The sequence below is a fragment of the Eptesicus fuscus genome, chromosome 8, assembly GCF_027574615.1.
Source record: "Eptesicus fuscus isolate TK198812 chromosome 8, DD_ASM_mEF_20220401, whole genome shotgun sequence".
NCBI classification, from domain to species: Eukaryota; Metazoa; Chordata; class Mammalia; order Chiroptera; family Vespertilionidae; genus Eptesicus; species Eptesicus fuscus.
The window spans coordinates 17,671,942-17,695,657 of NC_072480.1; the positions used below are offsets into that span (position 1 = coordinate 17,671,942).

The 23,716-nt window shown below is 41.6% G+C and overlaps 1 protein-coding gene and 1 pseudogene across 1 annotated transcript in view; one reads left to right on the forward strand and one right to left on the reverse strand.

Annotated features, from left to right (window-relative positions):
* Nucleotides 1-22,335, reverse strand: part of COG3 (component of oligomeric golgi complex 3) — an 83,883-nt gene extending 61,548 nt beyond the window's left edge. The window contains exons 1-2 of the mRNA XM_008145562.3: nucleotides 22,036-22,335; nucleotides 1,489-1,635 (exon numbers count right to left, since the gene is read on the reverse strand). Coding sequence (XP_008143784.1) covers nucleotides 1,489-1,635; nucleotides 22,036-22,209 — 321 coding nt within the window. The 5' untranslated portion in view covers nucleotides 22,210-22,335. The remainder of the gene's footprint in view (nucleotides 1-1,488; nucleotides 1,636-22,035) is intronic.
* LOC103289670 (60 kDa heat shock protein, mitochondrial-like) lies at nucleotides 18,021-20,834 on the forward strand (annotated as a pseudogene).
* Nucleotides 22,336-23,716: the final 1,381 nt, after the last annotated feature.

A 23,716-nucleotide genomic window follows, 5' to 3' on the forward strand; every position in this document is an offset into this window, starting at 1 on the left:
TATCTATTATTAAAAAGAGATGGGAGAGGTTGACCATGACCATGACAAGCATAAGGGAACTTTCTGGGCCAATGGAAATATTTTATATCTTGTCTATATCTTACACAGGTTAAAACTCACCAAAATGTACACTTAGAATGATTACATTTTATTGTACATAAATTATAACTCAATATATTAGATTTTTCTAAATTTAAAAAGAGATATACAAGTGCAAATTTAATCCAGACGACTTTTTTAATAGTCCAAGTAAGTTCACAGACCTGGTACAAGTTATCTTCTATAATTCTCAAGTGGGATTCAAGTCAAAATATGCTTTATTCTCTCAAGATACTTAGCTTGACAAGTACCTTGGCTATCATTTACTGAACCCTGATTGTGTGCCTGCCACATACTGCATTTACATGCATTATCTTATTTAATTTTTGCAAAAATCCTATGATATAGGTATATAATTATTTTATTTACTTATAAGGAAACTAAAGACCTAAGAATAAAAAGTAATTTTCCTAAGCTCACAAGGATGATAAGCAACACAGGTGACTTTCAGATCCAGGGCCTGACTCGAGAGCTAGAGCTCTTAATCACTTTACTGCACTTCTTCCCTCAACTTACTATACATGCAGGTCAGCACATTTGCTTTATGTTTTACTCAGTAAATGCCTCAGCTTTGATTCTTCACAGAACAGAAAGAGGAGCAGAGGAAATGGCAGAAGAAACTATTGAACATATAGATTTTTAATCAGGAATAAGCCAAAAACAAGAGAAGATTACACAGGCTACATTACTAAAAGTAGCTATAAGCATTCATCTGAAGAGAATATTTAGTTGTTGTTGTTTTTTTAATTACCTAGCCATAACCCATGGACACAGACAATAGTGTATGAAGGCCTGGGGAGGCGGCAGGAGTAGAGGGGTCAATAAGGAGGGGGAGGGGGGAGGGGACATCTGTAATACTTTCAACAATAAAGATAAATTATAAAATAAATTTACCTAAAAATAGAATGGTATGTGTATGTGTCTGTGTGTGTATGTACACACACACTGCATGCTGGAGGGGAACATAACATAGACATACACTGGAGGAAGTCAAAAGTACATAAAATACTAAAACCTTAATAAATACAGTAATTTATCAACATCTAAACTTGAAATATCATATTTTTCTCTGTATTCCAAATATAATTGGGCAAAAGGTTCATTTAAAATACTTAATAGCCACAACTAACACAAAATCAAGAATGTTCCAAAAAGATTTTAACTACACAGTGGGGCAAAAGTAGATTTACAATTGTAAGTACACGAAACAGCTTATTCTTGTATTATTATTGTATTATTTTTCACACAAACAACTCTAAACCTACTTTTGTCCCACCCTGTATAGTTTCAAAAGTTCAGAACTTTTAATTAGGATCTTTTTTATTAGCCCTGTATCAAGACATTTAATTTAAAATAATCAAAATCCTTAGAAACAATATTGCCACTCACCTGCTGTGCCGTTTCTATTTTTTCTTCTTCCATTTCTAATGAAATGAAACCATTCAAGAGAATGTCTTCTGTAGATTCAGGTACTATTGAAGTCTGTGAAATGGGCAGCGACTGGGACGTTAAATTGCATAAGTCTTCAATTGGGAGCTTGAAAAAGAAGAGCCACAAAGATATTTAAATAACTTGAAAATTCACTTAACTCAAGACTGGTATTACAACTCAGTTGTTTTGAAAGATAAATGTAAGTTTTCTATTAAATCACTTGAGGTTAATGCCATGTAATGCTAACATTTATAACTAGGCTCTCTCTATATTAATGCTAGTCTCAAAACGTCAACATGACACTGACACCCACCATTAGTAAAATATGGTTTTTTAGTTACCTTTCTACTGGTGATGAATCTATGCTAATGCACACACATTTTCTTACTTGAACAGCTTGTCAACTAGCACCGAAGGCAACACCTGTGTGCTGTTGAAAGTAGGTTGCCCTCCGCATTATCTAACACAAAAGCCTGACCTCATTAACACCAACCAACAGAAAACAAATCACACCCAAGAATTAAGTACCAATAAACATTAACTCCTACCATTTCCACCACTGGCACACTTTACCCACACCTTCTTGCTGACACATTTTGAAATTACAACTACATAGAATTTCAGTTTCCCAACTGTTTCAGAAGAGTCCCACATACAAGGCCTCATTTTGATGCCATCAGACCTACAATACTTTCTAGTTCTCCACTACTACTAAAGTAGTCCAGTGCTAACTTACCTGTAGTGGAATAGACACACTATTTTTAGACCTAAAAGAAAGGGAGTGTAGATGCTGGGGAAGTTGTAAAAGGGCCTAACTGTTTTGTTTCAATTCCAGTTTTCAGCTCTCAGGGCATGGCATTTAAGGTCCAGCAATATAAAATATTGATCCAATGTCTTAAAAAAATGCCTCCCTGTCTATTTTTCTAGATATAAAAACTTCATCTGAAGACAGTATTTTCTCTTTAAAGCTAAAATAAACTAGGTGCAAATTACACCATCACTAATTTAAAAATACAACCCTTTAGCCCTGGCTGGTGTGGCTCAGTTGGTTGGAGCATTGTCCTGTACACGGAGAGGCAGTGGGTTTGATTCTCAGTCAGGACACATACCCTGGTTGTGGGTTCAATTCACAGTTGGGCACGTTCAGGAGGAAACCAATTGAGGTTTGCTTTCACATAGATGTCTCTCTCTCTCTCTCTCTCTCTCTCTCTCTCTCTCTCTCTCTCTCTCTCTCTCTCTCTCATCCTCTCTCTCTCTCAAAAAATCAAAAAAAGCATGTCCTTGGGTGAGAATAACAAAAAATACAACTCTTTAAATATAGGGGGTTTTGCACCTAGGTTCGGGGGGGTGGAGGGGGGAATACCTTCTTGCACAGAAAATAACATTATAGTGCAGCCTGGTTTGAACCTTGCTCCTGCTCATTTATAAGCTACATGATAATGGGCAAATTACTTTCTGCTTCTAATCCTCAAATTCTTCGCTGTAAAATAGGATCTACATTATCTGTATCAAAAGGCCATTGTGAAAAGAAGTAAACAGAGGTTCCACAGAAAGCAGGCTTCTAAGACTGCTAGGAAGCTGCAGACCAAAAAAAAAAAGCGGGGCGGGGGAGGGTCGGGGAAGGTTCTGGTTCTGCTTTCTGCCTCAAGAGCCAAGAGGGGCTAGATCAGCCGTCGCCAACTGGTGGTCTGTGAGGTCTGAAAGGTTGGCGACCACCGGTTTAAGGAAATCTTTGAAGCAGCAGTCGCCAACCGGTGGTCCATGGACCACTGATGGTCCGTGAGGTCCGAAAGGTTGGCGACCGCTGGGCTAGATGTATGTCAGATTAAGGGCATCACTTGTTCATATAAACTCTTCCTGAATGGTGACATAACCTTTGAGTATAAAAGGACTGTGGCGCAGTAAGAATTAAGTTTCTCAAATCCAGTGAGACTCTATCTTGAGTTTAAAGTGTCACTAGCTAGAATTGTGGAGGACAAATGAAGCTGTGCTGAGATGAGTCGCACCTGCTCATACTCTGTACAACCACCCCAATTACCAACAACGAGCTGCCTCCTTGAAGAGAGGGAGGTAAACACATCTGAGACCGATCAGAGACCGTGCTACATGCACTTAACATAATGCCTGTCACATAGTGAACACAATAAATTTGAGCTATTGCTATTTATCATATTATTAGTATTCCTATTTAGTAGCAGCAACAGAGTAATTTCATAAATCAGAATTTATACTGCTTCTTGAGCATAGAATAGTCCATAAGCTATCTTTACAAAATTATATTTTACTCATGGTAAAATTTATCTCTGAACAGATCATGACAAAATTCTATCAGCACTGTTTACACAATACTACGGGCAACAATGAAGAGACATTGATTAGGCTCAGATTTGAAAAACATACCAGAAAGCACATGGAGGCTAAGCTAAGATAAAAAAAAAGCTGGACAGTGTTGCTTGCACCCTAATAAGAAAAAGACAAATAATCTACAAAAGCATAACTATTCTTGAATCCATCAGAGGGCTGAGATTACAGAGTATCCAAGTAGCTTAAAATCCATGTGAGATGGGCACCTCCAGAGAGAGACAGAATGTGAGCATGATCATGGAAAAAGAAATAACAAGCTGCATACAAGTAGGTAAGAATTCAGCTAAAATTTCTTACAAATTGTAAAAGGCTAGGGTGTAAGTACAAAATGCCTGGAAGCCACAAACACAAAAGGATTTAGCACCCACACACCTGGTTTTCTTCACAGACCTCCATGCTCCCGAGAAAGAATGAGAACAAGTGGTGCAGGCCTCAAAAAGGAGACGGCTGTGGGAAAGCAGAGCATAAAGCCTCATCGGACCCTTCTTCCCAGTGGAACAAAACTCTAAGAAACTAAAAAAAAAAGCAGCACCCTATCATCCCTAGAACACAGAGGAAGACCCAGTAAGGCTGGAGAAAGAGAAGAGAAAACACTACTGACCCTACAAGAGAGGCAAGACACAATCCAAGACCTAGAACAACAGAAGTCTGCTACGACCAGAGGAGAGCAGAATCAATGAGAAAGCTCCATCTCCAAGACCCACGCGCAAAGCGCCTGCATCAGACCAGCTAGATATGGATGACAGAAAACTCACACCTACCACTCACTACGAGGCTAGAAAGCACCAGCATCTACTGCTATGAGATGGGCAAAGCACAGACACTCTCTGAGACATAGGCACGCAGCTTACCAAAAGCTGAGGGCAGAGGAGAAATGTTAAGAAAACCCTGCAGAAACCCAGCCCCAATGCTATGCAAAAGGTAACACTAGAGAAATTTGGAACCAGATTCCCTCTCATCACTGATGTTTCTCTCTCCCTCTCCCTTCCTCTCTGAAATCAATAAAAATATTTTTTTAAATACCCACAGTGGACTCATCAGTACATTCAACACAGCTAAAGAATCAGTGAACTAAAAGATAACCAGAGCAACAACAAAACTGAACCTAGCTCAACTCCTGACTAGACTGGTTCAACTCCCCACACTAAGAATCTAACTGAAGAGGTGTTCTTATTTCAACACACGAATACTATTTTCCTCATTCTGAACTGCCCTGAACACAATGTCCAGTATTTACTCAAAATTACATTAAAAAGCAAGGGAAGCCTTGGGTGGTGTGGCTTAGTTATTAAAGTGTTGGCCCACCCACCAAAGGGTCACAGGTTCTATTCCGGTCAAGGGCATGTACGTGGGTTGCGGGTTCAATCCCCAGTAGAGGGTGTGCAGGAGGCAGCCAATCAATGATATTTCTCCGTCATCGATGTGTCTATCTCTCTATCCCTCCCCCTTCCTCTCTCTCTAAAAGAAAAAGAATCAATAAAAACATATTTTAGCCGTAGCCAGTTTGGCTCAGTGGATAGAGTGTAGGCCTGCAGACTGAAGGGTCCCGAGTTCAATTCCGGTCAAGGGCACATGCCTGGGTTGCAAGCTAGATCCCCAGTAGGGGGCATGCAGGAGGCAGTCAATCAATGATTCTCTCTCATCATTGATGTTTCTATCTCTCTCTCCCTCTCCCTTCCTCTCTGAAATCAATAAAAATATATTTAAAAAATAAATAAAATAAAAATAACATGTATTTAAAAATAAATAAATAAAAATAATAAAAATCAATGGAAAATATCCTCAAATGGGGATTAACAAAAAAATCTATAATAATAAAAGCATAATATGCTAATTAGACCAGACAGCCGGCCAAACGACCTTCTGGATGAAGCCAGGGCTGCTGTGAGGGCCAAGCCCCTTGCACAAATTTCGTATATCGGGCCTCTAGTAATAATAATAAAGCAAGGAGGGGGGGAGGAAAAAACAACTCATTGCCAAGAGACAAAGCACTCAACAGAGACAGAATCAGAAATGACCTGAATACTCCAACTATCAGATAATGAATTTAAATAACTGTAACTATATTACTAATATGTAACTAATAGGTTAGTTATAAAGGCTCTGGTATACGATAGATTTAAAATAAATGAACAGATGCAGAATTTCAGCAGAAAAATGAAAACTTAAGTGTAAAAAATAAATATCATAACAACTGAGATAAAAAAAATACCTGCACCCTAGCTGACTTGGCTCAGTAGATAGAGCATCAGCCTGCAGACTGAAGGGTCCCGAGTTCAATTCCGGTCAAGGGCACGTGCCTGGGTTGAGGGCTCGATCCCCAGTAGGGGGCATGCAGGAGGCAGCCAATCAATGATTCTCTCTCATCACTGATGTTTCTATTTCTCTCTTTCCCTCTCTCTCCCTCTCTTAAATCAATAAAAATATTTTGTTTTTTAAATACCTGCAATGGACTCATCAATACACTCAACACAGTTAAAAGAAAGAATCAGTGAACTAGATGATAGGTCAATAAAATAACCCATAAAGAGGAAACAGTAGAAAAACAAAAACTGTGGATCCAAGAACTGTGGATGATGTCAAGTCAACTAATATATATGGAATTTGGATCCCAAAGTAAGGAGAGAATAGGGTAAAAAAAAATATTTAAAGAGATAATAGTTGAGAATTTTCCAAAAATAATGAAAGACAACAAACTACAGTTCTGAGAAGCTCAGAGAATTCCAAGCAGAATACATATACATACATCTAGACACATCATATTCAAACTCCTGAAAACCAAAGTTAAAGAGAAAATCCTGAAGGCAGTCACGATAAAGACACATTATAAACAGAATAATGAAAATAAAAATTATAGCAGACTTATCAGAAAACAATGAAGCAACATCTTTTAAGAGACAAAGCCAAAAAAAGGTAAATCATAATTCTTTACCTACTGAGAATGTCTTTTTTACAGGAAAGAGAAATAAAATGTTTAAACAAACCGCAGAAAATGCATTTCCTGCAGACCTGTACTAGAAGAAATGTTAAAAGAAGTTCTACAGACAGATGGAATATAATATGAGATGGAAACCTGGATCTACCAAAAGAAAAACCTGAGAAGCTCCAGAAATAGTTAAAATAGAGGTAAATATAATCATCTTTCTTTACTTTTAATCATTCAGAAAGACAAATGTTAAAAGCAAAAATAATAGCAATGTATTATTATGGCTTTATAGCAGGGGTCCTCAAACTTTTTAAACAGGGGGCCAGTTCACTGTCCCTCAGACGGTTGGAGGGCCGGACTATAGTTTAAAAAAAACTATGAACAAATTCCTATGCACACTGCACATATCTTATTTTGAAGTAAAAAAACAAAACGGCAAAAACACCCGCATGTGGCCCACGGGTCGTAGTTTGAGGACGCCTGCTTTATAGCATATATATGACAACAGCAGCACATAAAAGAGGGAGAAATAGGAGCATACTGTTGTAAGGTTCTTACACTATACAAGAAGTAGTATAATATTTAAAGGTAGATTATGTCTAATTAAATAAATGTTATAAACCTAGGGCAATCACTTAACCTTTTGCACTCGAATGTTAGCATCGGTAGCAGCTCGAGAAAAAGGCAAGCGAGTGCAAAGGGTTAAAATATTGAAAACATTCAAAGGACCTTGCAAAATCCAGTCCTACAAAACCATCCAGACCCATATCTATCTTTAATTCAATTTCCTTTGAGAAAAAAATATCATATCTTAAAAGTAATGTAGGTAAGTTTCAAAACTCTGGTTGTGTTATCACAGTTTTACAAAATGAAAAAATAATGTAACAATCATCCTATATAATAAAAGGCTAATATGCAAATTGTCCCCTCAACTGGGAGTTCAACTGGGAGTTCGACCAGAGGGCAGGGCTGGCCGGCCAACCACCCACGGCCCCTCCGCCAGCCGGCCTGGCCTGATTGGCCCCAATCAGGGCGGGCAGCCAGACCCCACCCATGCACAAATTTGTGTACCAGGCCTCTAGTATTCTATCATAGTTCATGAGACCTTACAGCACATACTACTAATTCTGGTATTACCTAATAACATATAACAAAGTCCAGCCCTAGACGGTTTGGCTTAGTGGACAGAGCATCAGCCTGTGGACTGAAAGGTCCTGGGTTCAATTCCAGTCAAGGACATGTACCTCGGTGGCAGGCTTCTCCCCGGCCCAGGTCAGGGTGCATGCAGGAGGCAACCAATTGATATGTTTCTCTCACATTGATATTTCTCTCTGTCTCTCCCTCTCTCTAAAAAAATAAATAAATATAAATGGAAAAATATCCTCAGAGGATTAAAAATAATAATAAAATAAATTGAGATTTAAGCTCTCTTAAAAATAATAATATATAACAAATTCCAGATATAAAGTTTCTCATTTCAAAATAATTTTTAATACACAGAACAGTCATTTTAAAAATATTTCTTTAGCCCAGCCTGTGTGGCTCAGTGGTTGAGCCTCGACCTATGAACTAAAGAGATCCCCAGTTCAATTTCCAGTCAGGGCACATGCCCAGGTTGAGGACTCAATCCCTGGTAGGGGACATGCAGCTGATCGATGTTTCTCTCTAATTGATGTTTCTAACTTTCCCTCTCCCTCTCTCTAAAAAAATCAGTAAAAACATATTTATTTAAATAGGTAATAAATTCACATGGCACAAAATTCAAAGACTATTCAGTGAAAAGTCTCCTTTGGATTGACCCTATTTCCCAACCATACAGTTTCCTCCTCAGAGGCTATCAATGTTACTAGTTTCTCATGAATCTTTCCTAAGATAGTCTATGCATATACAAAGGAAGTGTATCTTTTTATAAACCAAATAACAGTACACTATACACACCTTGCCTTTTGCATTTAATATGTAGCATTTTCCATTGTCTTTCAACAAGGTATAAGGAAAAAATGGAATTTACTTACTTTAAATTCATAACTCTCTAATTGTCATCTACATATATAAAAGCTTAAGCGAACATTATGACCAAACGACTGGAACGACCTTTCGACCAGTCACTATGACAAGCACTGACCACCAGGGGGCAAACGCTCAACGCAGGAGCTGCCCCCTGGTGGTCAGTGCGCTCCCACAAGGGAGCACTGCTCAGCCAGAAGCTGGGCTCACGGCTGGCGAGCGCAGCTGCAGCAGCGGGAGCTTCTCCTGACTCCGCAGCAGTGCTACCGAGCAGCAGCAGCAGCAGCGGCGGCAGGCACAGCAGGCCGGGCCAGGATGAGCACCAGCGGCACGACGCCCACCCCGGTTCGGGCTCCTCCCTGGATGCCTGCCACTTGGAACACTGCTACATCCCTCAGGGGATATCCAACTGCCGATGTCCTGCAGGAATCAGGCCTAAACCAGCAGTCGGACATCCCCCGAGGGGTCCCAGATGGCGAGAGGGTGCAGGCCAAGCTGAGGGACATCCCCCTCCCTCATGCACAAATCCATGCACCGGGCCTCTAGTTAAACTATTATAGGCCCATTATTTTAAAAGCCCAGGAGTGCCCTAACCAGTTTGGCTCAGTGGATAGAGTGTCAGCCTGCTGACTGAAAGGTCCCAGGTTCGATTCGGGTCAAGGGCATGTACCTTGGTTGCGGGCACATCCCCAGTAGGAGGTGTGCAGGAGGCAGCTGACCGATGTTTCTCACTCTCTATTTCTCTCCCTTCCTCTCTGTAAAAAAAAAAAATCAATAAAATATATTTTTTAAATAAAAAATAAAAGCCCAGGAGTACAAAATAATTAAGTGAAAAAGCAAATCTCCCTTCTTTCCCATCTTCTCTGTCCTTCCAATTCTTCTCTGAGACAACACCAATGTTTACAACTTAAGAAATATTTCTAAGGAATTTGAGGGTAGAATGAAGAACTTTAAAAGTAGAATGAAGTAAAGAGATAACTTGCAATTGTTATCAATCTTCTTTTATAGAAATTTTCCAAAACACACAAGCATAGTATTTTTTATTCTAAATCATGAGAAAAGCTCACATGAAAAGTAAAATCCTTCCCCGCACCCACCGACTTTTAATCAATTTAACTGTATTAATGTTTTTTATACCATCTTTGTTTTTGGTGTGCCACACATTTATTTACTATCATGTCAAAGGATCCAAGGGTATCATACACATGTGCTCAGTCTGTCATTTGAACCAAAAAATATTTATCCTCTAATTTACTTTAAAAATAAGATCACATGAAAACTCTGGACACTTGAGAAGGTACTATACAAATTCCAGTTATAATCTGTAACCTAGATGTTGTGAGTAAATATAATAGATGAAATGTATGAAAGAGCATTCTACTTTATTACTTTATGCACAAATATTAACTACTATTCAATCATAAGGATTTTTAAACACCGGAAGCAGAAGGAAGCTTCCTGTCTAGTTCCCTTGTTCTCACTAACACAAAACATTTTCTCTCAAACCAAGCAAGAGAGAAGCCACAATGCAATCACTTCTAACAAATGATTTTTTAAAGTAACAAAACAAGTTGTTTTTAAGAGCATATGAAAAACTAGCACCCATTTATGATTTTTTAAAAACTCTCAGCAAAGTGGAAACATACCTCAACATAATAAAGCCCAGGTATGATAAAATCACAGCCAACATCATACTCAATAGGCAAAAATCCCTTAAGATTAGGAACAAAACAGGATGACCACTCTTAGTCAACATAGTACTGGAAGTCCTAGCCAATCAGACAAGAAGAAATAAAAGGCATCAAATTGGAAAGGAAGAAGTAAAACTGTCATTATTTGCAGATGACATGATATTGTATATAGAGAACTCTAAAGATTCCACCAAAAAACTACTAGATCTGATAAATGAATTTAATAAAGTAGCAGGATACAAAATAAATATCCAGAAATCCGTGCAATTTTATACACTAATAAAGAACTTTCAGAAAGGAAAACTAAAAAAAAAAATCCAATTCACAATTGCTTCAAAAAAAATAAAATACCTAGAAATAAATTTAATCTAGGATGTAAAAGACCTGTACTTGAAAATTATAAGACTGAAGAAAGAAACTGAAGAAGACACAAATATGTGCAAGAATATACCATGTTCATGGATAGGAAAACTTAACATCATGAAAATGTCCATACCCCCCAAACAATCTATATTCCAAAAATTTATATAGAACCTCAAAAGACCCCAAATAGCCACAGCAATCTTGAGAAAGAACAATAAAGTGGAAGGAATCATGATATCCGATATCAAACTATGCTACAGGCCATAGTAATAAAAACAGCATGGTACTGGCATAAAAACAGAATTATAGATCAATGGAACAGAATAGGGAGTCCAGAAATAAACTCACACCTTTATAGTCAAATATTTGACAAAAGAGGCAAAAACATACTATGAGGTAAAGACAGTCTACTCTATAAATGGTGCTGGAGAAAATGCAAAAAAATAAATGAAACTAGACCACCTTCTTACACCATACACAAGAATAAACAGAATGGACTGAAGACTGCCCTAGCTGTTTTGGCTCAGAGGACAGAGCCTGGGGACTGAAGGGTCCCGGGTTCAATTCTGGTCAAGGGCACATGCCCGGGTTGCAGGCTCAATCCCCAGTGGGGGGCATGCAGGAGGCAGCCAATCAATGATTCTCTCTCATCATTGATGATTCTATCTCTCACCCTCTCTCTTCCTCTCTGAAATTAATAAACAATATTTTTTTTAAAAAAGATTTCTTTGTAAAAAAAAAAAATAATGGATTGAAGACTTATATGTTAGGCTCGAAACCATAAATATCCTAGAAGAAAACATAGGTAGTAAAATCTCAAACATTTCTCATAGCAATATTTTTCCTGGCATATCTCCTCAGCAAGGGAAAACAAAAGAAAAAATAAAGAAATGGGATTACTAGTACTTCAAACTAAAAATTTCTTGCACAGTGAAAGAAAGCATCAACAGAGGGTCGGACCTGCATTACCACCATTTGTCCACCATCCAGAACTGAAAAGTCAGTGCTGACGTGTACACATAAGGAACTGGTGGACATTGAAATTGGGTCTCAAAAGAACTGTTGGCCCAGAAAGAAACTCACTACAGACTGATTCATTTGCCTTTCAGCATAATCATTATTGCTTGTCTCATTTTCGGTTCTTATAAGTGTATTTCTAGTAGCACATGATCTCACTCATCTAGGGGAAATGATGAACAACATAGACATGAACAAGAACAGACCCAGAAACAAGGAGGAATGGACCAGACTGTCGGGCCTCAGAGGGAGGGTAGGGGAGGGTGGGGATATAGGGGAGAGATCAACCAAAGGACTTGTGTGCATATGAGCCTAACCAGTGGTTAAGGACAACAGGGGGGTGGGGGCATGCGTGGGGAGGGGTGTGGGATGGGAATGGGGGGATGAGGACAAATATGTGATACCTTAATCAATAAAGAAATTAAAAAAAAAAAGAAAGCATCAACAAAATGAAAAGACAAACCACTGAATGGGAGAACATAGTCACCAACAATACATCTGATAAGGAGTTAATATGCAAAATTTATAAAGAATTTATAAAACTCAACACCAAAAGAACAAACAATACAATTAAAAAGTGGGCAAAGAACCTGAAGAGACATTTCTCCAAAGAGGACATTCAGATAGATGGCCAATAGACCTATGAAAAGAGGCTCAATGTCACTAATCATCAGAGAAATGCAAATTAAGCCACAATGTGATATCACCTCACACCTGTAAGAATGGCTCATTAATAAATCAACAAACTACAAGTGTTGGCAAGGATGTGGAGAAAAAGGAACACCTTGTGCACTATTGGTGGAATGCAGACTGGTGCAGCCACTATGGAAAGCAGTATGGAGTTACATCAAAAAATTTAAATTGGGGGTGGAGGGGTCAATCGGGGAAAAGGGTGACAAATGTAAAACTTTAGACAATAAATCAAAAAATTTAAATTGGAACTGCCTTATAACCTGCAATTCCACTTCTAGGAATATAATCCAAAGAAACCCCAAACACTAATTCCAAAGAACATATGCACCCCTATCTTCATTGCAGCATTATTTATAACTAGAGGCCCAGTGCAGGAATTCATGCACAGGTGGGGTCCCTCTGGGTGGCCTGCAGGGATCGGGCTGAAACCCGCAGTCCAACGCCGCCTGCAGCTCCTACATGCTGCTCCCACTCATCCCGGCCCCGCTGTGCCTGCCGCGAACTCGCGCCCAATCAGTCCCGATTGGGAGAGGCTGGTGCTGCCACAGCAGCGCTTGCCAGTCATGAGCTCGCATCTGTCGCCCTCCCAAGGGGAGTGACCTGCGGGATTGGGCTGAAACCGGCTCTCCAACATCCCCGAGAGGGTCCCAAATTGCAAGAGGGTACAGGCCAGACTGAGGGACCCTACCAGTGCACAATCGGGCTGGGGAGGGAGGACGGGAGGGCTCTAGGGCATGTCCGGCCCATCTCCCTCCGTCCCGATCAGCTGGACCCCCACAGTAAGCTAACCTACTGGTTGGAGCATCTGCCCCCTGGTGGTCAGTGCATGTCATAGCGAGTGGTTGAGCAACCTTAGGATATCATTAGCATATTACACTTTGATTGGTTGTTCGGTTATTCTGCCGTTCAGTCTATTTGCATATTACCCTTTTATTATATAGGATAGCCAAGATTTGGAAGCAGCCCAAGTGTCCATCAGTAGATGAGCGGATAAAAAAGGTAGGTTTACACAATGGAATACTACTCAGCTATAAAAAGAAGGAAATCTTACCCTTTGTGACAGCATGGATTGACCTGGAGAGCATTACACTAAGTGAAATGAGCTGGTCAGAGAAAGACATGTACCATATTATTTCACTCATATTTGGAATCTAACAAACAAACTGAACTACCAAGCAAAATAGAGACAGACTCATAGATAGAGAGCAGGCTGACAGCCGTTAGGGGGCGAGGGGTGAAAGCTGGAGGGGTTTGAGCACTAAAGAAAAAAGAAAAAAATCATGGACACAAACAACAGTGTGGTGACTGCTGGGGTGAGGGGGGTATAGGGGGAAGTGGAGGAGAGTATAGGGAGGATTAATGGTGATGGAAGGAGACTTGTCTTGGAGTGGTGAACACACAAAATAGTGTACAGATGATGTGTTGTGGAATTGTGTACCTGAAAACTGCATAATTTTGTTAACCAGTGTCACTCCAATAAATTCAATAAAAAGGGGGAAATAGCATATGAGAAAATCTATTAGGCACTTTTACCAAACTGTCTTCTTTTCTCAAAGCACCTGGAACAGAATGGCAAATCAGGAAGTAGGGTGGTAGTGTCACAAATTTTCCTGTCTGACCTCTCACTCACTCCGAATGTCTCTGACTTACCTGCCCTGTCCTGGATCCCAAAAGGAGCAGACATTTACCACCAGAGAGAAAAGAGCACAGATCTAGCTTCCTGATTGGCAGTCATAGAATACTATTGTCTAGTTTATGCAAATAGAGACACTAACATATTAAATACTAATTACAATAAACCATCTAGCCTTGCCTGACCAGCTGAACAGGTCCAGGAAAGAGCAAGCAAATACATCTTACTCTCCCAAACTTGACTTCTTGCACAGTTCTGGGTTAGAGAATATCACTTTTATAAACACTCTAATCAATTTATTCCCTAAATGAAACCGGACGTTACTGTCTCTATTTGCAACAAATCATTGAAAAGGTAAAGATTGAGTCTTAGAACCTTCTTTGAGGTACTAATCTCTTCTTTTCTTACCTTTGGTCTGAGTGGCACTGTACCAGCTCAGGATCATAAGATTCTAATCTATTTTTTTAGGTGTTAAACATTTGGAGGGGGAAAAGCACATGAAAAATACTAGCAGGTAGCTTGCCATGTGCACTTTACTTACATGATTTCATTTCCTTCTTACAACTCATGAGGTAAGAGTTATCATAAAGAACAAAACAGCCCGGCCGGCATGGCTCCGTGGCTGAGCGTTGACCTATGAACCAGAAGGTAACAGCTTGATTCCCAGTCATGGCACATGCCCAGGTTGTGGACTCGATCCCCAGTGTGGGGTGTGCAGGAGGCAGCCAATTGGTGATTCTCACTATCATTGATGGTTCTCTCTCTCTCCCTCTCCCTTCTTCTTTGAAATCAATAATATATATATTATATATTTTTTTAAAGGGCGACTGATTTTAAAAAAAAGAATAAAACAGGCTCAGAAAAGTTAAACATCATGTCTAAGGTTCCACAGGCTTTAGGAAAACAATTGTAACAGTAAATTACAAGTAAATTTCAGGGCAAATTATTTTAGTCTTTTATCAAGAATTACTAAGTCCAGTCCAGCCGGTATGGCTCAGTGGCTGAGCATCGACTCATGAACAAGAGATCACAGTTCCATTCCCTGTCAGAACACAAGCCTGGGTTGCGGGCCCAATCCCCAGTGCAGGGTGTGCAGGAGGCAACCAATCAATGATTCTCTCTCATCATTGATGTTTCTATCTCTCTCTCCCTCTCCCTTCCTCTCTCTGAAATCAATAAAAATATATTTAAAAAAGAAAAAGGATTACTAAGCCCAGCAGAAAAGAAAATGGCCCTCACTACTGAAAGAAAAAAAAAATGCCCTGGCTACAAGAAACCAGTCCACCTAATATCCTACTGAAAATTTTCCACCACAAATTCCCTTATCTAACACTAAATAAAAAGGTATAACTCCTTTCCAAGATAAGATTAGTTCTCCTTCATAAAAGAGAAAGCTATTTTCTAAAGAAGTTAATGGCTTTATGATATTTGCAGAGTTAGCTGGACTCTTGCTATTCAACTAACTTGCCTACTTCCAGCTGTTCAGGATATAATTTATTTCATGAAAATTGTGAAACACTATGGAAAATCCTTTAGAGATATACTGTTTGGACAAAGTAAAAATTTAGGCATTCTTTTTTCAGCACCACTGTTAAAATGAGTGGTAATGGGGGGAAAGGGAGAAAAAAAATCAATTCTAAGTCTTCCCACCAGACATATAAACACTTTAGTAAAAGGAAATAGGGCTATGGAGAGCTGAAGAGCAATGAGAACTTCCCCCTTAAAGATTCCAGGTTGGGTAAATAACAGGTTATTTCATTTTGCATGTACCAGAAGACCCTCACTGAATGCTTGAACTTGTCAAGCTCATCCCCTACCCATGACTGCACTACTTTTTCCTCCAGCTTAAATATTATATTTAATACTTGTCTTTGCAAGACTAGCTTCTTGTTTTCCATCATGAGTTCTCATCTTAGACTGTTACTCTCTTAGAAAGACCTTCCTTCCTTGCCTAAAGGCACACCTCATCCCTTAGTGTCATACCAGCCTGGTTTTTTCCTTATGTCATGGATCACCATCTGAAATTACCTTTCTTGTTCTTTTATACATGCTCATGATCATCACAATTATGTCAGCAACATGAGGCTAGGGATCTTTTTTTTTAATATTTTATTGATTTTTTACAGAGAGGAAGGGAGAGGGACAGAGAGTTAGAAACATCGATGAGAGAGAAACATCAATCAGCTGCCTCCTGCACACTCCCTACTGGGTATGTGCCTGCAACTAAGGTACATGCCCTTGACTGGAATCGAACCTGGGACCCTTCAGTCCGCAGGCTGACACTCTATCCACTGAGCCAAACCAGTTAGGGCAAGGGATCTTGACTTACTTATCTTTCTATCCTCAATTCTTAGCCCACAGTATATCTGTTCAATGACTGCATTAAGGCTAATGATAGGTATTATATTGCATATTGTGAAAGAATGGGATGAAAATGAAGATTCCATTTACTTCACTCAAAACCCTTTCCTTTAAGTTCAATGAGAATAAGAAATAAAAGTTTATGACCCATGACAAAAACAAATTGGGTTATATTTCTTGTGAAATACCCTCACCCCTGCTGTGATGTCCATCCTGCTTCAGTATCAGGCCAAATCAAACCGACTAGAATATTTACAGAGCAAACAACTTCCATTGTCCAGAGCATAAAAGACTGTGATCATCAAACCAAAGAAATTTCTACATACTTCCTCATTTATTTCAAATCCACTTCCAGCATAGCATCCCAGAGGTGGACAGAGAAACCCAAGAAAGAACACCTCTATTTTATGACAAAGCATCCTATCTAATAATAGGGTAATATGCAAATTGACCGCACCTTCGCTACACCCAAGCCACGCCCACCAACCAAGCCACGCCCATCAACCACGCCCACCAGGAAACCGTTGCAGGGAAGCTGGGGTGTGGCAGAGCCCAAGGCCGGGAAAGCCGCCCGAGGCTTTCCCGGCCTTGGGCGCCAGCAGGGTGCCTGCGCCGATCGCAGGGACGCTGGGGTTGCGGTGGAGCCCAAGACCGGGAAAGCCTCGGCGGCTTTCCCGGCCTTGGGCACCAGCGGGGAGCCTGCGCCGATCGCAGGAGACCACTGGGGGTCGGCTCCTGCGATCGGTCGCAGGGACGCTGGGTGCGGCCGAGCCCAAGGCCACCGCCCAGGGCCAAGCCCAGACCCTGAAAGAAGGCAGAAGGCGGTGGCCACAGCCAAGGCCTGGGTCCCCGGTGCCGGCAGAAAACTGGTGCAGGCAGCCAGGTGAATGAAGGTCTATTGCACGAATCTTCGTGCAAACGGGCTACTAGTCCTATCTAATAAAAGGGTAATATGCAAATTAACTGTCACTCCGTCACAAAGATGGCAGCACCCATAGCCACAAGATGGCAGCACCCAGTCCTCTCAGCCCCGCCAGAGTCCCCCAGTCCCAGGGGGGTGGCCACTGAGAGCATGAGCGGCCTGGTGGAATGCTTGCTTTGTTGCCCCGGTGACGAGGCAAGTGTTCCACGCCCAGCCGCAGATGGGCCTCTGGGCCACGGGGAGCCTCTGGGCAGCGGGCATGGAGCGGCCAGGCCCCACAGAGAGCTACTGGCGCACGGATTCGTGTGCAGGGCTACTAGTGAAATAATGAAAGTGAAGCAACTTTCAAATCAGAGTTTTTAACCTCTAAAGTTTGAGGGCAGAAAAAAAAGTTAAAGTCTCTAGAGATTTAATCTGCCTTTGGACACAATTCCAAATCATATAAAATAATGCTTTCATCCTCACTTGCCACAGCCTGCCTCACTGATCACATGCCCTGCTAACCCCACAGAAATGCTTCGATTACATGAAGTCCTTCGCCAGATTAGGCCAGTGTCCAGGGCACTGGCTCCTTATCGCACTCGGGCTTATGCCAAAGATATAAAATTTGGTGCAGATGCTTTAGCCTTAATACTTTAAGGTAGGGGTGAGGAATGTCCAGCCCCTGGGCCAAAATCATTTGGTCCGGCCCTGCCAAGGCATTAGGGGTGAGTTAACCAAATGTCTAACCAAATATAGCATGTTAATTTTCAAATTGATAATTTTGTATGGCCCTCAAGTGATGTTATGAGTATACAAATGGTCCTTCGCAGAAAAAAGGATCCCCGCCGCTCCCAGCTGTAAGGTGTAGACCAGGGGTCCTCAAACTTTTTAAACAGGGGGCCAGTTCACTGTCCCTCAGACCGTTGGAGGGCCAGACTATAGTTTAAAAAAACTATGAACAAATTCCTATGCACACTGCACATATCTTATTTTGAAGTAAAAAAACAAAATGGCAAAAACACCTGCATGTGGCCCGCGGGCCGTAGTTTGAGGACGCCTGGTGTAGACCTTTTAGCTAATGCTGTAGCTGTTACTATGGGGCCAAAGGGAAGAACAGTGATTACTGGACAGAGTTAGGAAAGTCCCAAAGTAACAAAAGATGGTGTGATCACGCCCTAATTGGTTTGGCTCAGTGGATAGAGCATCGGCCTGTGGACTCAAGGGTCCTAGGTTCGATTCCGGTCAAGGGCATGTAGCTTGGTTGCAGGCACATCCCCAGGAGGGGGTGTGCAGGAGGCAGCTGATCAATGTTTCTCTCTAATCAATGTTTCAAACTCCCTATCCCTCTCCCTTCCTCTCTGTAAGAAAATCAATAAATAGCCCTAACTGGTTTGGCTCAGAGGATAGAGCATCGGCCTGCAGACTCAAGGGTCCCGGGTTCGATTCCGGTCAAGGGCATGTTGTACCTTGGTTGCGGGCACATCCCCAGTGGGGAGTGTGCAGGAGGCGGCTGATCGATGTTTCTCTCTCATCGATGTTTCTAGCTCTCTATCCCTCTCTCTTCCTCTCTGTGAAAAATCAATAAAATATATATTTTTAAAAAAGAAAATCAATAAATATATTTTTTTTAAAAAGATGGTGTGATCATTGCTAAGTCCATTGACTTTAAAGATAAATACAAAAATATTAGCACTAAATTTGTTCAAGATGTTGCCAATAATACAAATGAAGAAAAAAAAAATACAAATGAAGGAGCTGGGGATGGCACCACTGCTGCTACTGTACTGGTACATTCTGCTGCCAAGGAAGGCTTTGAGAAAATTAGCAAAGGTGCTAATCCAGTGGAAATCAGGTGTGATGTTAGCTGGTGATGCTATAATTGCTGAACTTACGAAACAGTCTAAACCTGTGACAACCCTGAAGAAATTGCTCAGGTTGCTATGATTTCTGCAAACGGAAACAAAGAAATTGGGAACATCATTTCTGATGCAATGAAAAAGGTTGGAAGAAACGGCATCATCACAGTGAAGGATGGAAAAATACTGAATGATGACTTAGAAATTACTGAAGGCATGGAAATTTGATCAAGGTTATATTTCTCCATACTTCATTAATACATCAAAAGGTCAGAAATGTGAATTCCAAGATGCCTACGTTCAACTGAGTGGAAAGAAAATTTGCAGAGTTCAGGCCATTGTACCTGCTCTTGAAACTGCCAATGCTCACCGTAAGCCCCTGGTCAAAACTGCTGAAGATGTTGATGGAGAAGTTCTAAGTACACTCGTTTTGACTAGGCTAAAAGTTGGTCTTCTGGTTGTAGCAGTCAAAGCTCCAGGTTTTGTTGACAATAGAAAGAACCAGCTTAAAGACATGGCTATTGCTACTTGTGGTGCAGTGTTTAGAGAAGAAGAATTAACCCTAAATTTTGAAAATGTTCAGCCTCATGTTAGGAAATATTGGAGAGGTCAGTCACTGTGACCAAAGATGATGCCATGCTCTTGAAAGGAAAAGGTGACACGGCTCAAATTTAAAAACATTCAAGAAATCACCCAACAGTTAGATATCCGAAAAGGAATATGAAAAGGAAAAACTAAATGAATGTCTGGCAAAACTCTCAGATGGAGTAGCTGTGCTGAAGTTTGCTGGCACAAGTGATATGGAAATGAATGAAAAGAAAGGGTAACATGCCCTCAATGCTACACAAGCTGCTGTTGAAGAAGACATTGCCCTGGGAAGGGGTTGTGCCCTGCTTCAGTGCATTAAATCCATGAAAATAAAAAAAATTGGGCCGAAACCGGTTTGGCTCATGGATAGAGCGTCGGTCTGCGGACTGAGGGGTCCCGGGTTCGATTCCGGTCAAGGGCAACATTGGTTGCGGGCACATAGGGGGTGTGCAGGAGGCAACTGATCGATGTTTCTCTCTCAATGTTTCTAATCTCTATCCCTCTCCCTTTCTCTCTGGAATCAATAAAATATATTTAAAAAAAAAAAAGAATATAAAAAAAAATTGGTATAGAAATTATTTTTAAAAGAGCACTCAAAACACCTGCAATAAACATTGCTAGAAATGCAGGTGTTGAGGGATCGTTGATAGTTGAAAAAGATTATGCAAAGTTCCTCAGAAGTTGGTTATGACACTATGCTTGGAGATTCTGCGAATATGGTATAAAAAGGAATCATTGATCAAACTAAGATTTAAGAACTGCTTTATTGGATGGTACTAGAATGGCCTCTCTGTTAACCACAGCAGAAGTTGCAGTCACAGAAATTCCTAAAGAAGAGAAAGACCCTGCAGTGGGTGACATGGGTGGGGTGGGAGGTGGGATGGGAGGTGGCATGTTCTAATCCCAGGACAGTGCTTTACCATTATCAGTGAGAACTATGAGCGGACGCTCAGGTAGTGCTTCAGAGAAGTCACTTGAAGAAAATGACTGAAGAAAAGGATGGCTAATGTTTAAGAAAACCACTATAACCATCAGTTACTGGTTTTAGTTGACAACATACATAAAGATTTACTGCTGTCATTATCCATGCCTACACATCATTTGTTTTGTATTTTTTTATAAAAAGGTATTTGTACATTCCAGATAAGTGTAAGAGCCATGCACCAATATACATCTTTCAACTTAAATCAGAGGCATTTTTACTACTCTTCTGTTAAAATGAGGATTTTCATGTTTGCCATCATGCAGTGAAAAGTTAAGCAGCCTTTCTGTGGCGAGTAAGAATAATTGTGTACAAAGTAGAGAAATATCCAATTATGTGACCACCTTTGTGTAATAACAATTTTCTTAAAATTAAAAAGAATGCTTCCAACATCAAAAGTAACTATCATCCCTAATAAAATAATCCTCCTAAACCTGGCCTCACAACTAGAAAAGGGTTGTCAAACACCTGACAATACATAAAACGCTATTATAACTAACTGAATTGAATCACACTAGCAGTAATATGCATACTATCCCAAAGGTAATTAGGATTAAAAACACTGACACTAAATCCAAAATCCAGTCTTATGGAATAATGTATTGACCCAGCTTTCAAAGAAAATCCATTTCCATTGCTTTCCAATAGGTACAATAAATCGACCTCCCCTAACCTGCACTCTTCAATGTGCGATGAATGAACTGTCACTCGGGATCAAGTTTTGGTCTGCCCCATGGAAAAAGGACGCTGCGCTACTCACGAAGGTGGTAAACGAGTGCCAACAGGAGGCTGTTCGGAAGCACAGCATTTCGAGTTCGGTGCCCTTTCCTTCTGCGAGATGGGGGGCAGCAGAACTCTGCCTCGCTGACATCAGGGACACCGGGGCAATCAGCCGGGGCAAGGCTCCTGGCCAACCGCCCCGGGCCGCAAGGGGAGGGCTGGGTGCCGGTGGCAGCCGTCCCCGCGCGGGAAGGGAGGGTGTGAGGCCGACGGCCCGGGGCTGTGAGGGGCCCCTCCCACCCGAGCCGCCGCCGTGACCGGGGAGGCGGGGGTCTGCAGGGCCAAAGTCCACCCGCGCGCCGGAGGAACACCTCAGCCCAGCCCCGGCCCGGCACCTCACCTCGGCCGGCACCGGCAGGTTCTCCGCCGCCGCCTTCAGCTCCAGCACCGAGTCCGTCTGCCGGGCGGTCAGCGGCGCCGTGGTGTCGGGTCTCCGATCCCAGAGAGCCAGCCTCTCCCGAGCGTCCGACTCCGCCGCCGCCTCGGGCAGCAGCAGCAGCGCCGCCTCCGCCATCGCCGCCGCCCCCGGGGCCCTCAGCAGCAGCGGGCAATGGGGACCCCGAAGGACTGGCCCGGGCCACTTCCGGGAAAGACGGGCTTCCAGCAAAGCACCGGCTGCAGGGCTGGGCGTACCGAGAGGAACAACCTGAACCCGGAAGCGCTTCCACAATGTGTGGGCGGGACCGAGGTCAGGACAGACGTGGCTTTAAACCGGTACAAATACTTCCGGTTGCGGTGTGGACGTGGAGGGAGAAGGCTAAAAGACCCTGACGGAAATAGAAATGCCCCTACCGGAAGTCTTTTCCTCAACATCCATAACTTTATTGTTACGTGTTGCTCACGACAGTTGTACTAAGTTACTCTGCCGGCAGGGGCTTTCTGTGAGCTCCCGGATCGTACTACTTACTGCCTCTGCTCACAGCTGGGTAGTCTGGGTGGAGTGTGTGTACTGTGTGATTGCCTTGGTGACCTGTTGGTAGTTTCGGTTACCTGGAACAAAACTAGGAATACAAACATTTCCAACATCCAATAACTCCGCTGAAAACTAATTTATGAAAACATAAAAATTCAAAGATTTGTGTGCAATGAATATCATTACTAGTATTATCAAATAATCGGAAACAATCTAAATGTCCAACATTGAAGAATTCGATCAATAATTCATGGCACAGACATGTAATTGGAATATTATTCTTCCATTTAAATCATGTTGTAGAAGGCCTGGGGCAAGGGGGCGGGGGGGGGTGGGCTGGAGGGGATCAATGGGGGGAAAAGGGACATATGCAATACTTACAAGAATAAAGAATTATTTTTTTTAATCATGTTGTAGACTTGAACAACAAAAATACAATAGTATTGGATCATAATCTATACTAATAAAAGGGTAATATGCTAATTAGACCGGGTGACCAGACATCTTCCGGACAGTTAGGGGGCAACCAGGCCGGCAGGGGGGCAGTTGTGGGGCAACCAGGCAGGCCAGCAGGGGGGCAGTTGTGGGGTGGCCAGGCAGGCAGGCAGGCAGGCAAGCGGTTAGAAGCCAGCAGTCCAGATTGCGAGAGGGATGTCCAACTGCCGGTTTAGGCCGGATCCCTGATTGGAGAGGGTGCAGGCCAGGCTGAGAGACACCCCTCCATGCACAAATTTCGTGCACCAGGCCTCTAGTTTATAATAATATAAATACTCATGAGTCCATACTAATATAAATTATTGAATTATTAAATTGGGGAGAAGAAACAATCTACCTTATAGAAAAATTCCAAACAATAAATATTGAAAAAATGAGGAAATTAGTAACAATTGTAGCAGGCAATATGTAAGGATGGATGCTAAAATTAGTGGGTGAAAGTTGGAAGAGAAACAGAAATTTGCATTGGACAAATGATCTCCCCAAGATATGTATTAATAGCAAGGGGAGCTATTAGCTTTACAGTGGAAATGCCTGGCAGACATCACCTTAACCAAGTAATCAAAGTATACAGCATCATCATAAAACTCCTAACATGATAAATCAAGAACAC